The following is a 15542-nucleotide window of genomic DNA, read 5'->3' on the forward strand; positions in this document are numbered from 1 at the left end:
AATTATAATATCAAATATATATTTAATACCTTGACCTTAAATTTATGAACCAAGGTCATATAAAAATGTTTGCATTGGAAGTTTCTTTTTGAAGAAACGCGAATTTGAAAATTTATCGATTACACATGCACCGAGCTAATTTTCAACTAAACATGTTCAAACTTCATTTCCTTCAAAACGGGGCCTTAAACGAACGAATTTTATTTTACATCTTCAATTCAAACTGGTAAGAGGAATACTTAGGATTTTATGACAGAATTTTAAACATATTCGCTCTTCAAGCGATTCAGTGATAGCAGATGAATTATCTATGAAATTTACAGTGATTGCATTTTTATTAAGCATAATCTCTAATATAGTATATTTATCAAGATTTAGAAGATCAATACCATAATATTTATGTCACATATTATTTCTTGGAAAGTAAATAGATTAAAATTAAAGTATGGTATATTTATAGTTTATATGAAACAATTGAAAAGCATAAACAAATGTTATATGAGTTCATATAAAATAAAATATTTCTATCTTTTTAGTATTAAAGAAAAAAGTGTTACATACTGATTTTGATGCGTATATTCCACTGGCATATTGCTAATAGCGGTGTAGTTCTGTGGTATCAGGACATTCATTGTGAAGTTTGCCTTCATTGCTGGTTCATCGAAACAAGGAAACATCTTTCGAGCTCCAACTGGTTCCATGTGCGTGGCAGCTAACCATCTGTTAAATAAACAAAATTGTTTTCATTATACAAAACTCTAACAAAATCGGGGATATTACTAAATATCTTACATATATCCAATGACTTAAAGCCGACAACATTACATAAAATATTGTAATATTTTTAAAAATTCGTAATTTCGTGCATAAATAGAAAAATACGAGGTACATAAGTTCTCGTCCATAAGTGTTTCTGCGCGTCCATATTATTGCAAATGTATATAAAAGATCCTTTGAGAAAAAAATATTACCGATATCGACGTGTGCTAAGAAGTATGAAATAATTTATATTTTATTTGTATTTGTAACAACGGTTGGGATCACTTGTTTTCATTATCACTTACTAAACAGCATATTAAATAATATATTTGCAAGCTTTTTGAAGGCGACGCAAAACGCCTTAAAATGCTTCTAGTATAACAATACTTGAGCGCCATACTGGAAAAGTTCAACTCGTTTATATTTATATTATTCAAATTTCAACAAGTTCAAATTTAATTGCATTAAATTACACTATACTACATTATAACGCAATGTCACAAAGAACATGTTTTAATAGTGGTCAAATTGAAAACCGTCGCTTGTATATACACGCGAATACAAATTATGCTTGATGTGTTAACAGTGTACAAGTTAGTGGAATTATATATACAGCAAGCTTACCAATAGTTCAAAATACAATCGTTACAATGACTGAGTTGCGTTTTTAATTTTTGCGCCGCCTTCAAGAAGGTTGTAGTATGTTTAATATGCCGTTGAGTAACTAAATGAGTAATCTTAATCGTTGCTGCATATGTGCCTAAATAAAGTATAAATTATTTCATACTTTTTAGCGCATGTCCAACTTGGTAACATTCTTTTCGAAAAAGTTATTTATTATCAATACTACAGGGCATTGTCATTAATAAGACGTTAATTCATTTCTATCTATTTATTATTTATTTCTATTCTTAATTCTTATCGATGAATAAAAAACTGTTCAGCTCCGCATGCGAATAAGGAATAAAACAACTGTACTCCGTCACCGATATACTTTGAACAATGATAGAAAAGGATATTTCTATAATTCAATAGTGCGTTACATATTATTTCTTAATAAAAATTGACTTATGCCCAAAAACAAATCCGCAGAATAATAGTTCCTGCGACGGAAACACGAATCGAATGAAGCCTATATTGAAAAACGCAATTTGAAATGTTTGCCCAGATTGCTTCTTTGGACTCATCTTGATATTAGTTCAACAATTGTAGAGCCATCACTGAATATACGTAGATGAAATTGGTGAACACCAAATTCTTTGCAATAACAATAGTTCACAATGAACAAATTGAAGAAATTTTGTGAACGGGCAATCCTGAGTAATCAATGAATATATATAAAAATTGGATTTTTGCAAAAAAATAGTTTGACAAATGCAAAAAAGAATGTTGTCGCTGGATCATGTCGGAAGAACATGCCCTACGGAATGCAAAAAGACACATCCCCATTGGTCATACAGTTTTGGAGAAGTCAGCAAAGTTGGTATAAAAATATATTTCAAGTAAAACTCTTTAATCTAAGATTGAGCACTGATTTTATGTTAAATAACTAGTAGAGGCTGTTGAAAAAAATCTCAACTAGTATAAATAAAACAACACTTAGGTTGGATGAAAATTGGTCCTACGTAGATAGTCGATTTGAATGACTTCGAGTATGCAAAAATTACGTCTGTTCAATATTAGGAGTAACCTCAATATATATTTCTAATGTACTATAATAATATTATAAAACATAAGTATTTGCAGTATTTGATAAAAACACTTAATTGTTTATTAAAATAGGAGTATATTGCAATACTTTTTGTAAATAGAATAGAGTTGTGTTTCTTGTTTTAGAATTATTTCATTATAACCTTCACAGTATAACAAAAATATAAATTTTTCGATCAAATTGCACCAAGTGTCTAAATATTTATCGATAGTAGTGTGAATAAATTCGTTACCTTGTTTGACCATCTTCATTAATGTACGAACTTCTATAAAATCCACGCATCTCTTTCTCATTTAAATATCCCTTATAATCTATCGTAATAACTAATTTTTGTCCAACTTGCAATTCTTTTTCCAACTCGAGTACTAGGAAATCATACTTTTCGTAAACAACAGGTTTTACAATAGTCACATTCTGACTGTCTACGACCACGGACATCTTTTCATGGATTAAGCCTGCCGAATGTAAAGTGATATTCTTCGTTTTGTTCGTAACGGTTGCTTTAATCTTCACTGATCCTTTGAATGTAAAATTGTCGAGTTCGCTTAAATCAGTGGTTATCCAGATGGAATAAGAGTTAGGAGTAATGCTCGTGGGTAGACGATAATAATCCGTATCTTCGCGGTGCTTGTCATTGAAATCAATTATCCATGACATAATTGGTCTAGTGTACTTTTTCAACCACGACAATTCGTATTTTGTTAGTTCTAATGAATTGTTCAACGAATCTAAGATATTCTCGAATTCAACTTGGTGTTGCTTGATCATATTTTCAAATTTATCCACTAATTCTTGAGTGGAGAAACGTTTCGAGGCTGATGACAAGATACTTGAAATTGTCTTTGTTCCGTTATAACTGAAACAGGTGTTTTATTATATTAATATTAATATTTATTGGACTACTAAAAAATTCATGGTGAAATTTAAGAAAAATTATTTTAAAAAGTACTTGTTTGGAGAATTCGCAGCGCAGTTTAAGATAAATTTAAAGATAACATATTTAAAAAATTCATAAAATAATGAAGAAAGACTTAAAGGTAGTAGAATTAGAATTTTTTGTGTTCAAAAAACTTTGAGTTTAATAAAATTAATAAAATTATAATACTGTTACTTAAATTTTATATTGCTAAAGAACTTTTCGTTCGTTTTGGTAATTGATTAATTCAAATAGTTTTGCAGTACTCTTCATTATTTTAATTCTTGACATTAAAAAAAAATGTGGAAAGAATAAATGATAAATTTGATAAAGTTGAACAACTGTTGAAGTTGAACATTTTAGCTGGAGATGAGATCCAATATTTTTAAGGTATTGTTCAATTATAGTTTAATGATGTCTTATTAAGAAACGCCTTTTCGACTAATTAGTCTTAAATTTGTCTCACTAATTGCTACATTTATTGTAATATCCTAGAAATATTTCTCCCAAGTTAGCATATTTTTAGCAATTCTGGAAACGCTACGACTTTTCCAAAGAAGTAAAGTGTAGAATTAAATTATATTATATCAGTATTTACTACAACAACAAGTAAGTAGCACTAATAGAAGAAATGAAACGATACATTTTTTTGTTAAGCTTGGAACATACAATTTGATCATTTCAGTGGAATGTTTCGAGACGAAATTCAGCACAAACTCTGCGCCAAAAATACTGGAACTGTGAACTGCGGAGAATACGGCAGAATTGTCTTGCATTCGAATTCTACTTTCTTCAAAATTCTTTAGCGCGTATAACAGGTATCTGTAAAAGTAATATAACAAAATCGTGAAACCTAAACGATATATCTCTATGTTTAATAAACAAACTACGAATGTTTATGCATTTCTGATGTTTAAAGATGTCAAAATGCTATATATGCGGATTATATTTTTGTATGGGCATATATATACATGTATAATATCATTGTATGTAAATGCATGTACATATGCATAATATCCGAACTAAAGCATACGTTACAATATTTAGGAGACAAAACAAGTTTCTATTTAGGTTCTTATTTGATATCACTTATTTAATGATATCCATAATATCAATTTGCATAAACATTGGCTGTCTAATAATAAAAGCAAGAATAGGATTCTGACTTCTCTAAGAGAACAGCGTCCTCGGTACAACCGAGTGCCTCTAGTATAACCATTTGTTCAGTTGCGGAGTTTGAATTATTATATTTATTCCATAAGAATTCCCAGTCTTCTTTCGTTCCATATTTCACGCCCATGCAATATGCGACAGGTCGCTGGTTGGGTTTAATCCTAAAAAATATAGTAATAGGCGAAATTGATTATTAATTTACCACCACAATTATATACATTTTTGTTATTTCACAAATAAAATATTTGCCACAAGTAAAATATTGTAATCTCGAGTTAGTTGGTAATTCTATTTCTTAATTACTAATTTAGTATAACTATTCTGTTTAAGAATATATATGACTGTTAATATGTTTTAGAATTGAAATACAATGTTGGAGGTTTTACAATTTTCTGTTAGATTGCAACAATAAGATAGGAATTCAGATTCAGATATGAGTGATCTATAGTTAAAAATGAGTGTATTAAACTGTATTTATCTCAATATTATTGTAGAAACAATTATATATAGTATTATTATACATTGATTTATTTATACTTTTAATTATTGATTATTAAAAATAAGTGACTGAGTGCAAGTTGATGTATTATTGATCCATTTAGTTACAAAGAAAACGAAAACAGATGAGTACACAAAATAATTTGAAAGTACAAAACCGATTTATTTTTCTCATGATAGTATAATTCTACATTTTATATCAGTAATTCCGTGTATATAACACAAATTCATATAATACCGTGTTGTACGAAAATACCTGTTTTGAGATCGCTTATTAAATTTGTTCCAGGCTTAAATAATATCGACAAACATTTTAATTCCCTTACGTTATGTTATATTTTTTCCATTGTTGGAACATTCTAGTGAATGTCTGCACGCAGGTTTTGTGACCATAGTTGCAAGCCCACTTGTTCAATTCACCTCTCAATAATACTGTTAATCTATCGTCACTTGGACGGTCCACATACCCAATATCTTTGTATACATCTTTGATGAGGACGAGAACAAATTCCTATAAAAATTACCAATTAATTGCAGAGATTATAATTGGAAAATCGGCATGAGTTACGCAGGACGTCTGAATATTTCCATTACGATTTAAAATTTTTTTCAATCTAATTGTAAATAAAACTTTATTTCATCTATTGAGTTGTTCGAAAAGTTCTTGTTGTTTCTGACGAATTTTATTTTATATTTTTCTAAAATGGGTGGGAATTATTTATTATGAATATCTATCATATGAAAAAACATAAAATTTGAACAAATAGGAGCTATATGTAGTTGAATTATATAAATAAATACAGTAATCTAGGAGAGACATCTAGAAATTACAATGCAAATTATAATAAAACGGGTAACTTGTTTCAACAAAACAATGTTGAAATAAAAAGTAGTGGTTAAATGAGATGTTCTGCCATTTCTGTCCCATTTATCTTATCCACCGAATAAAACATGGTCCGCATGTTATCTATTTTGATTTTTACAAAATTGTATAATGCCACAAAACTACCATTAAAAACCTATAACAACTACTTAGATTGATTCATCACTAATAGTGGAAACAGAAGAGTTTTGAAAACTCGATTATGATATATAGCAAACTCAATTTATAGTAAAATGTCATTGGCAAGAATCAGGAAAAGAATACTAATTCTATGTATAAACGTACATTATTTTCGAATTTTTTAAAAATTTAACTACGAATTTTCCAAACAATCGAATATTATAACAAATACCGGGTTAAAATTTTAATTACCCTCCGATTTTAATGATTTTTGGATATGTTGCAGAAGTCGATATTTTGAATAACTTTTCCCTATATAAATTTTTTTCTTACATATGCATGGTGTTCGGCTACAAGTGTAAAAAAGTTTAAAGGATGATTCCTGAAGTTAAAACAAGATAAATGTCAGGAATAAAAAAATTGTGTTTCCGGCTTTGTTTTCTAATTATTGGCAATTAAAAATTAGCCCAGATATCCCTGTGCGCGAGTAAACCTCCTTACATGAACTCAATCAGGTAGGTCAGCCTATACAGCGTGGTGCACAGGAATCCTCAAATCGAACGATGCATAAGGAGCAGCTTACCTCGCACAAGTCGCGGAAAAGAAGATTATGACATTTGAAAACGTAAACCATTCTAAGCGACGTCTTGTATGAAAAATCGTTGATTAAACGTTATTCCTGCCTACTCATTAAAATCCATAACAGCATATCGAAAACCGTCTCATGGGATTTTCCAGTAGAGAGGATTAATGTTTATTCTAATCCTTTGCCTCCATAGTTAATTAACTAATAACAATATATCTAAACAATTTTTATACAAATTTCACACACGCACCACAATTGTCCCACCCGCGGGTATCCACAAAAAAATCACACGGGGCTAAATTTTAAATATCAACAACTAAAAAACAAAGCCGAAAGGAATTTTTTATTCTTGATTTTTATTTCATTTTATCTTCAAGGATTAGCCCTTAAATTTTTTAAGTCTCTAGTCGAAGACCCTGTGTAACAATTGTTCTATAATAATACATAACATTATAATTCATGATACCTTTAATATAAATAATTAATATTATAATGATGAGACGTTTTATTTCTGATTTCATTTCATGATAGTACACACATATGTGGCTGTTAATGTTTGATAAAAATCTAAAATTTAATTACTTTATTTATGTTTCTCAGCTTTCCCCAAAATTTTCTTGATCAGTACTAATAGTTTCTCGACATAAATAGGTTACTAGCCTTTTTATAAGTCATGTAATGACTTATTGATTAATGTGTTTAAAAATGTATGTAGAAATGTAGTACAGTGCAGTATCGTGGACGGATTGTCTGGGAGTGTTGTCAGCGTTGTCGAGTGTGGTCAATGTATTTAAAAGAGAACCATTGTAACGAGAGTAATTAGTAACGGATAGTGAATGCGTAAACATAGATTAACGGAGCATCAAACGATATTGTAACAATCATACTGTTACCAAACCTGTTAGGAAGGTGATACAGTTACACTGTACATGTGAATATATGTGTAAGCGTCAGAGAGCGTCCAGGCCTTAGTTGAGACAAAGGACGATTGGCAGTCGTTTAGAAGCATCTGGAAGAGTCGGTTGACAACAAGCGTGCGTGCGAGTAGGTTTACGAGGTCTTCAGAGTATAAGATATGTGTATAACTGTAGTGTGTAAAATAAAGTGAATTATTTGTATTTCCGAATCCTTCCTATATCTTTACAAAACCTACTAGCGCTATATCATTTCCCATATGTATGATTATATTAAAAAGAATCAAATTGATTTTTGTTCGGCGTCGTGCGCGACTCGTAATCAGCCGCAATATTTAGCAAATCGTGCGCGACTAGTCGCAAGTGGAAAAGCTTTTAAAATTGTAAAGTATGGTACAAAGATAAAGAAATCAATGGCTGATGCATATGAACAAATCACCAAGCGGAGTACGAAGCGGCGACAAAAGCGTGCGAAACGTCAAACGCGTCGGCTCTGCTTGTGAAATGTGTCACAGATACACATACATGAGTAGAATTCACTGTAGCGATCCTGACAGCTTTTTGCAAATATTTTTGAAAATTAGAAGAATTTGGCGGTAATACGCAAAGGAAAAGTTGTTTTTAACAACATATTAAAAAATCATCGAAGTCGAAGATACCAGCAGCTTTCTAAATAATTACCATAGTACATATTTACTATGGAGACATTATTTAGATTATTTTAAAGATTGTTATCCACTTAAGAACGCATCAGGCATGAAACATTCCTATTTATATTTTAAGTATACCGTGAATACGTTTAAAAATATAGAATAACTATACGGTATGTTAACAAACCTTGAAATGTTTATAATATTCATTATCTCCAGATAATCGTTGATCAAGATACGTGATCCCAGAGAATGCAGCCTTGAATGGCAAGTAATTCCTTTCTCGTGTAATATATTGCAAACCATCCAAAGTAGTTCGGTAATCAAGCAAACCAGCTCTTGCTAAATTCAACAAATCGTCAACCAGAGCGGCTCTGTTAAGGACATGTATGTCCTGATAGTTTTTACTATTTAAAACATCGATAATGCGATACCAGGAAGCATTGTCATAATTTACGCGATAGAAACCTGAAAAAATAATTTTGAATTGCGAAATAATGATTCTATACATTTTGTATGTACCATATCAATGATCTTATTGATCTTAACAATGTTCGTACATTCATACTTAATACATTCTTATTTAATTATCTTACAAGCACTATGAAAGTATTTGAACACTTATAGATACCATTAATGAATTATGTATGTTATACGAATTTTGGAAATTTCACGAATATTGTTTTCAGAATCGAGTACCATGATTGTATTAGTAAAGTTTGAAACGAATTTAAAACTATATATAAAAATTATAGGATATTAAATTGTATTAAATATAATACAAGTATATATTACAGAAATATCGCAAAGGTATTAAAACAGCCAATCACTTACTTTTAGTATTAGTAAACCCCGATATTTAGCGGTACCATCTACAATAAATATCTCGTAATTTCTAGATATTTCTATTTATTTTTATGTGTTTTCTAATTGTTCAAATACTTCCATGAAGTGTAGTTTTCGAAGTATAGTTTACGATGTAGTTTCTAACACTGAATGTAAATGATAAATGAATATAAAATATGTTCATGATATATAAAATAAAATAAAATATATACTATAGAGTTATATGAGATAATAATGAAAATGAAAAATGAAAAAAATGAAAATGAAACTATAGAAAAACTATATCCTCTCCGGATCCGATAATTTTTAAATATATTATCAGAGGCATAATTTTGAACAATCATAGTTCCCGAGGTATTCGCAAAAACTATCGGTAGAATACAGTGAATACAGTGAATTTTATCTTACAATTGCGCTTTCATGCCAGTGTACGTGAAGTATTGGTTGGCGGCAGCCTAGCGGCGGACGGATATAATGATCCAACCGAAATCTAGCTCTTATTTTTTGCATATGGGCGAGCTTGGGTAAAGCTCCGTGTACAACTACATGTGCGAGACTGTGAGAAATGTCTATTCGTAATTCAATAAAAATGGATATTATCAATGTATTGGGTTTCGGTTTAGGTTGAGCTATTTCAATTCGACACGGCCGCAACGCTTACATAAGATAGTAACGGTTATTCCTTTCATAAGATAATATCAATTATTCAATCTCCTACCATTTTTTCAAGTTAATTTGTAAACCTAAGCCCAATACGTTAACAATATTCGTTCGTAATTGGATTATAATAGACATTTTTTATGTTTCGCATATGTTTCGCATATGCAATTGTGCACTGAGCTTTATTCAAACTCACCCCACCTTGGTTTTGTCTATATAAATCGAAGATAAATGATAGGGTTCCGACTAAGTCATTCTATCCGACCTCTGACAACTAAACAGAGCCATACGTTACCACGTATTCACAAATATCGACAGAATTCACTGTAGTGATACCGATAATTTTTTGTGAATTAGCTAGAAAAAGCTGTATAAAATGTTGAGTTTTACGACATATTCAAATATTATAGAAATCGGAGATAACGGAACGTCTCTACAATTTCACTATTCTTTTCTACAACAGTATCGAAGTTGTTGATAAAAGAAACTAACTTTTACAAATAAATATTTCAATTTGTAATTTGATTATTCCATTTGATAAAAAATTGCAACATTGTGAAATAAAAGCATATAATATGATTAGCTAATAAACTATATTGTACAAGGGAACACAGATTGGCTAATTATCAATATCTTTAAGCAAAGAAATTTCTTTATATATATATTTTTATGTATTTATATCTGCGTTAATAATAATAAACAGCACAAAGAATAATATTTAAAAATAAACTCCTCGAACCCTTATTTTGCAAATTAATTGCAGAAATGTATAGTTTTCCATTTTATGATTTTTGTAACATCACTATATAAATAAAACACAATATATGTTACCTACCAAAAACAAATCTCTGAAGATTTCTATTTTTATAAAATTTTAGATATATTTCATAATTTCGTTAAAACAACTTTCTTTATCACTAACTCTTGAATCATATCTTACGTACATATGTGTGAAAATAAGATATCATGATAACAATCTCACGTCAAATATTTCTATAAAATTAAGTTTAATTTTATCAACGCATCGTAATAATCCTATAATACTTTCTATTTGAATGATGTTACTACAATACGCCAGATGAACAAAACAAAGAAGGAAACAATCACAGAAAGTGCAAAATAAATGAAGCGGAAAAGTAATTTTTATAAAGTAGTTTGTTGAATACTACTTAAAAATGTTAGTATTGTTCGTTCCTTTTGTATCGTTTAAGTCTTTGCAAACGAAATATCTTTTCGATAAAGGAAGTAAATATAATTTGTACTATATATTATTGAACTAATTATATATTATCAGTTTTATACTTTGAATTTCTTCAGTCATATTATTTAAATTACGTAGATTATCATGTTTTATCGAACTAAGTGCATTTGAGACTTTTTAATGAATTATAATTTTAGTTATGTTATTGGAAATATACGTATATGATATCCTGTTATATTTTATATTTATTTAATAATGAACAAGTTTATTATAAATAGGTAGATATATACATGAATGCATATTGAAGACATTTTAAACGAAAATCCTGGAAAGTATCTATTATGTTTTTTTTTTTCTTTGTTATAATATCCCTGATATGTAAACATGAGGAGAACTATTTACATTAAAATATAATTAATTATGTAAAATAAAATATGATGTATTACCCATTTTATAAGGAAATTATAATTAAAAGGTCTGCACGATCTATACACAAGTTTTGTAGTTTAGTTTATAGCCTACGTAAGCAGAGTTACATAGTATTTTGCAAGAAACTAATGAAAAAGGTACAAGTTGTTAATATATTTTTTAAATAAAGAAGTATCTTGATTAGAACAAAGAAATCGGAAGCAGGATTAGTAAAACATAAAATATAAATTTAAATAAACAATACTCACCAGCTGATTGAACATTGAATATCACCCATCCTGAAGATTTATTAAGTTTAATTGTTTCGCGTTCATGTGTCAACCAATACATCACATTTACTTGATTGAAATTCATTTTTTCTTGAGTAGTCCACGTAATGGGTATCCACCATTTCACGTTGATAGGTGTGGATTTCATATTCCTCAACAGGAAACGTTCTTGCTGCAAAGTAGCCTGACCATTTTCAATGAAGACCTTTAGTACCGGAAATCCGGCTTGTTCTGTCCACGTGGACATAATTTCTTCGACAGAAGTGCCAAGTTGTATGTTCTTACGATTGATTTCAGCTTGAAGTTCCGACCAGAGATTTTGTGGTCTCGCCACTTTTTTTTCTGCATTACTAGAACGAATACAAATCATTGTACTTAGATTACACGTTCGTATTTATAGAAAAACTGATAATATTATTTTAACGTGAGATTTCTGAAACTATATTTCCGAATTTATCATTTTGAACATATAGGATGTTCTATTTAAAATACATTCTACATATTTACAGCAGTCTACAAAAGTTACTAACAAAATAGATTTTTCACTTTACATCGAAAAACATTTTAACTAATAATAGATATGAGAGCATGACGAGTAAAAGAAATTTAATTAATTAACTATAAATTATTTAAATGAAATATTCAACATTTCGTATTTCTTTTTAATTACACTTGCAACTGTTAAATTTTATTATTTGATCTTATATATATTATTGCAATTGTAAATTGTTTGAAATATGTTGAAATATATTACGTTATGAATGTATCTTAATATCTACTATAACTGTAATTGCTTGACATTCGTTAAAAAAAAAAAAAGGCAAAGGAAATATCGATGAACATTTCTGAAAAAATGTTATGTTATAAAAACGAATATATCTTAAAGTTTCTTCGCTGAAATTGTATAATTAATTTGGGAAATAATAAAAGATACAACCTTGAACTTAATGACATAATGAAACATTATTGCTTGTGATTATCTCTTATCGTTTAAAAACTTCGTGTTTCATTGATAACGAAGTTATAATTATTTAATACTTTTATGCAACTATTTATAATTTTAATTAATTAAATCTAATTAATTTTTAATTAATTAAGTTTAATTAATTAATTTTATCAGTATCTTCTATAGTTTACCATGTTTGCTATAATTAAATTGCTCATTACTTGTTCAGGTAATTTTGTAGCGTAGCATCAAATACATCGGATCCGAAAACGAGATTCATCATTCGTAGGATACTGGCTCCTTTATTGTAAGTAATAGTGTCTCCCACTCCGCTAATTTGCGATGAATTTGTGACGTTCCGCGTCATTGGTTGAGAAGACTCGATAGCATCAGCTGCAAGAGCTGTTTGATGTTGTTCCACGAGGAACTGATCTTCCATGTTCCATGATTTCTCGATCTACAAAATGGGTTATTCCTAATATCACAAATAGTATAGGATAGTCAGCAAGTTGCTGAATAATGAAAGGATTTAACAACTAGAAAATGAGAAAAAAAGCTTCATCTATATTTTTCATAATACAAGTTAAATATGAGATATAATGGTATAACGGTTTAAAGATACTACGACCGTTAGATTCTTAAAACTTTTTGATCATACTGCTCACTATATCTATCTATGAACATTCCCATTTGAACAAATCTTTAGCAAAAAATTCTTATTTTTATTAAATATTGTAGCATGATTAAAATCGAAAATATGGAAGAGAACTGAGTTGCACAAAACATTTTCAAAACTTATTCTGACAAACACGCAAAACCTAAACCTTTAATTAATTTCGATACAAAATTTTAGGGAATTGAAAGTTTCACGAAAAGTACACAATAAGGTACGGCTTGTTGCTTCTCTAATATTGATATTAAAAAGAAGTATGTACTTTAACATGACATAAAACAAGGAACAAGCTGTTAGGTTTATAGATCCAGGTTTTTGAAAAATAGTTTTGTGAAAAATCAAAGAGTTACTTAATGTTGTGATCTTTCTGGTCATTAATTGATATTTTTGAAATGTTTAATACAAAGATCAAGTAGAAATTAGAGATGTCTGTTTAAATGGGATTCATTGATAGTCTATTTTAAATTTTAAAATTGCTTTCTTTTAAATGGCTGAAAATATGATTTAGCATATATTACTCTATGTTGTTCAATTGAAATCAGTCAATACTCTGTTGATCATTATGTATATATATATATACATTGTTTGTAAATAAAATTATTACATTTTACTATAATCGAAATTTTTATTGAATATGCATTGTTACTTTACGACTAACAACATATCGATTAAAGATAGTGATTAGTCTAGTAAATAGATATATTTTCTATTCCAATTTAAATTAAATTTTGAAAAAATTTCTTTAAGCTTTGGATTACACGTATGTTAAATTAAATCTCAGTATAATAAAATTTGTTCATTTGACTATTTGATATTTATCGTAAGGAAGTTGTATTACTTAAAGATTTAAAAAATTCTATTAAGAACATAGTTATTTTGCCCAATACAGCTTTATTCAAATTTTGGGTCAAGTCGGAATTCCGAAAGATTGTTGACTTATAAACTTATTGAGGTACCCGTTATTTCATGACCCGATTTTGGGTCACGATTCAATTATAGTAATTATTATAAGAACAGTCATATTGGGAACACATTTGATCAATTTCGGAGTCATTGTATTTAATTAACTGCAAGACTAATTTAACTAATGAAAAATTACAATTACCTGTGCTGTGCCAAAGTATTGAAAGTATCTTGCAAACGCTTCGCTCAACCACAGGTAGCTCCACCATTCCGGTGTAATCATATTTCCAAACCACATGTGCGTTAATTCGTGAATAATCACAGAGGCGATGCTTTGTTTCGCGACATCAGATGTCGAGTTTTCATCATATAACAGTTTGGATTCACGATAAGTAATAAGACCCCAATTTTCCATTGCACCGGCTGAAAAATCGGGTACAGCCACCATGTCCATTTTTGAAATTTGATAATTTTGCTTGAATCGCTTCGAGAGATACTCAAGACCCCGCATACCAATCTTCAAAGCGTATTTAGTTTGATCAGCGGCGTTTGGTTTAGCCCAAACTTTAAAATTGTTTACTTTTACGGGGGTGAAGTCCGAAATAACGAAAGCTACCAAATAGGTCGACATAGGGATGCTTTGCTTGAATTCGTCCCAAAATGTTTCATTTCTGGAATCATCGATTGTATTATGTGAATAAATTGCACTAACTCCTTAGGATCCACCTCTATAAATACATTTACTGTCACATATTGTCTTGGAATTCAAGGAATTGCTACAGTAAGGAGGAAACTCCACCTTCATCAAAATCAAATCACTTTTTAAAATGTGCTATTTTACAATTAATTAATATTTACAGTAAAGCACCTCTTCACATTTGGATATAATAACTTTAAATATGAAACTTATTCATCTATTTTTTTCCGAATAAATACAATTTAATTATTGGAGTAGAATTTCAATTTCAGATTTTTAATATCACGTTACAGTTAATATACGTTTAATCCCTTAATAGTACTTAATAGTTTATCTTCACTGAGATTCTAGTAGACCGAACGGTTTATCCTAAGCAGAATTCGAGCGGAGTGATCAGGAAAGGTACTTGTGAATTTTAACATGTTTTTTTAAACATCTTTTATCATGTATAGAAGTATTTTAGAACATAAAAAGGTTATACATTTTTGTGACCGGACTTCGTAATTTCATTACATTGTTTTATTAAATATTCGATTATTTTCATAAATTGTTAAGGGGTTAATCCTTTAAAACCAGAATTGTCTTTCACTTTTCAGTAGAAAAGATTATGGTTGATTAGAATTGACAATTGTTAGGAAAACTATAACGGTATTCTAATAAAATATGATACCATGTTATATAGGTAAGGAAGTAAGAAAAATAGAAGAA

The 15542-nt window shown here is 29.3% G+C and overlaps 1 protein-coding gene across 2 annotated transcripts in view; it reads right to left on the reverse strand.

Annotated features, from left to right (window-relative positions):
- LOC132904512 (putative aminopeptidase-2) overlaps positions 1 to 15542 on the reverse strand; it is a 75349-nt gene that overhangs the window by 54245 nt on the left and 5562 nt on the right. For both annotated transcript variants that reach the window (XM_060955079.1, XM_060955077.1), the window contains exons 5-13: positions 14340 to 14808; positions 12783 to 13018; positions 11595 to 11965; positions 8398 to 8678; positions 5384 to 5568; positions 4553 to 4720; positions 4056 to 4208; positions 2703 to 3326; positions 562 to 720 (exon numbers count right to left, since the gene is read on the reverse strand). In XM_060955079.1, the coding sequence (XP_060811062.1) occupies positions 562 to 720; positions 2703 to 3326; positions 4056 to 4208; positions 4553 to 4720; positions 5384 to 5568; positions 8398 to 8678; positions 11595 to 11965; positions 12783 to 13018; positions 14340 to 14808 (2646 nt within the window). The remainder of the gene's footprint in view (positions 1 to 561; positions 721 to 2702; positions 3327 to 4055; positions 4209 to 4552; positions 4721 to 5383; positions 5569 to 8397; positions 8679 to 11594; positions 11966 to 12782; positions 13019 to 14339; positions 14809 to 15542) is intronic.

The sequence above is a fragment of the Bombus pascuorum genome, chromosome 2, assembly GCF_905332965.1.
Source record: "Bombus pascuorum chromosome 2, iyBomPasc1.1, whole genome shotgun sequence".
In the NCBI taxonomy this organism is placed as follows: Eukaryota; Metazoa; Arthropoda; class Insecta; order Hymenoptera; family Apidae; genus Bombus; species Bombus pascuorum.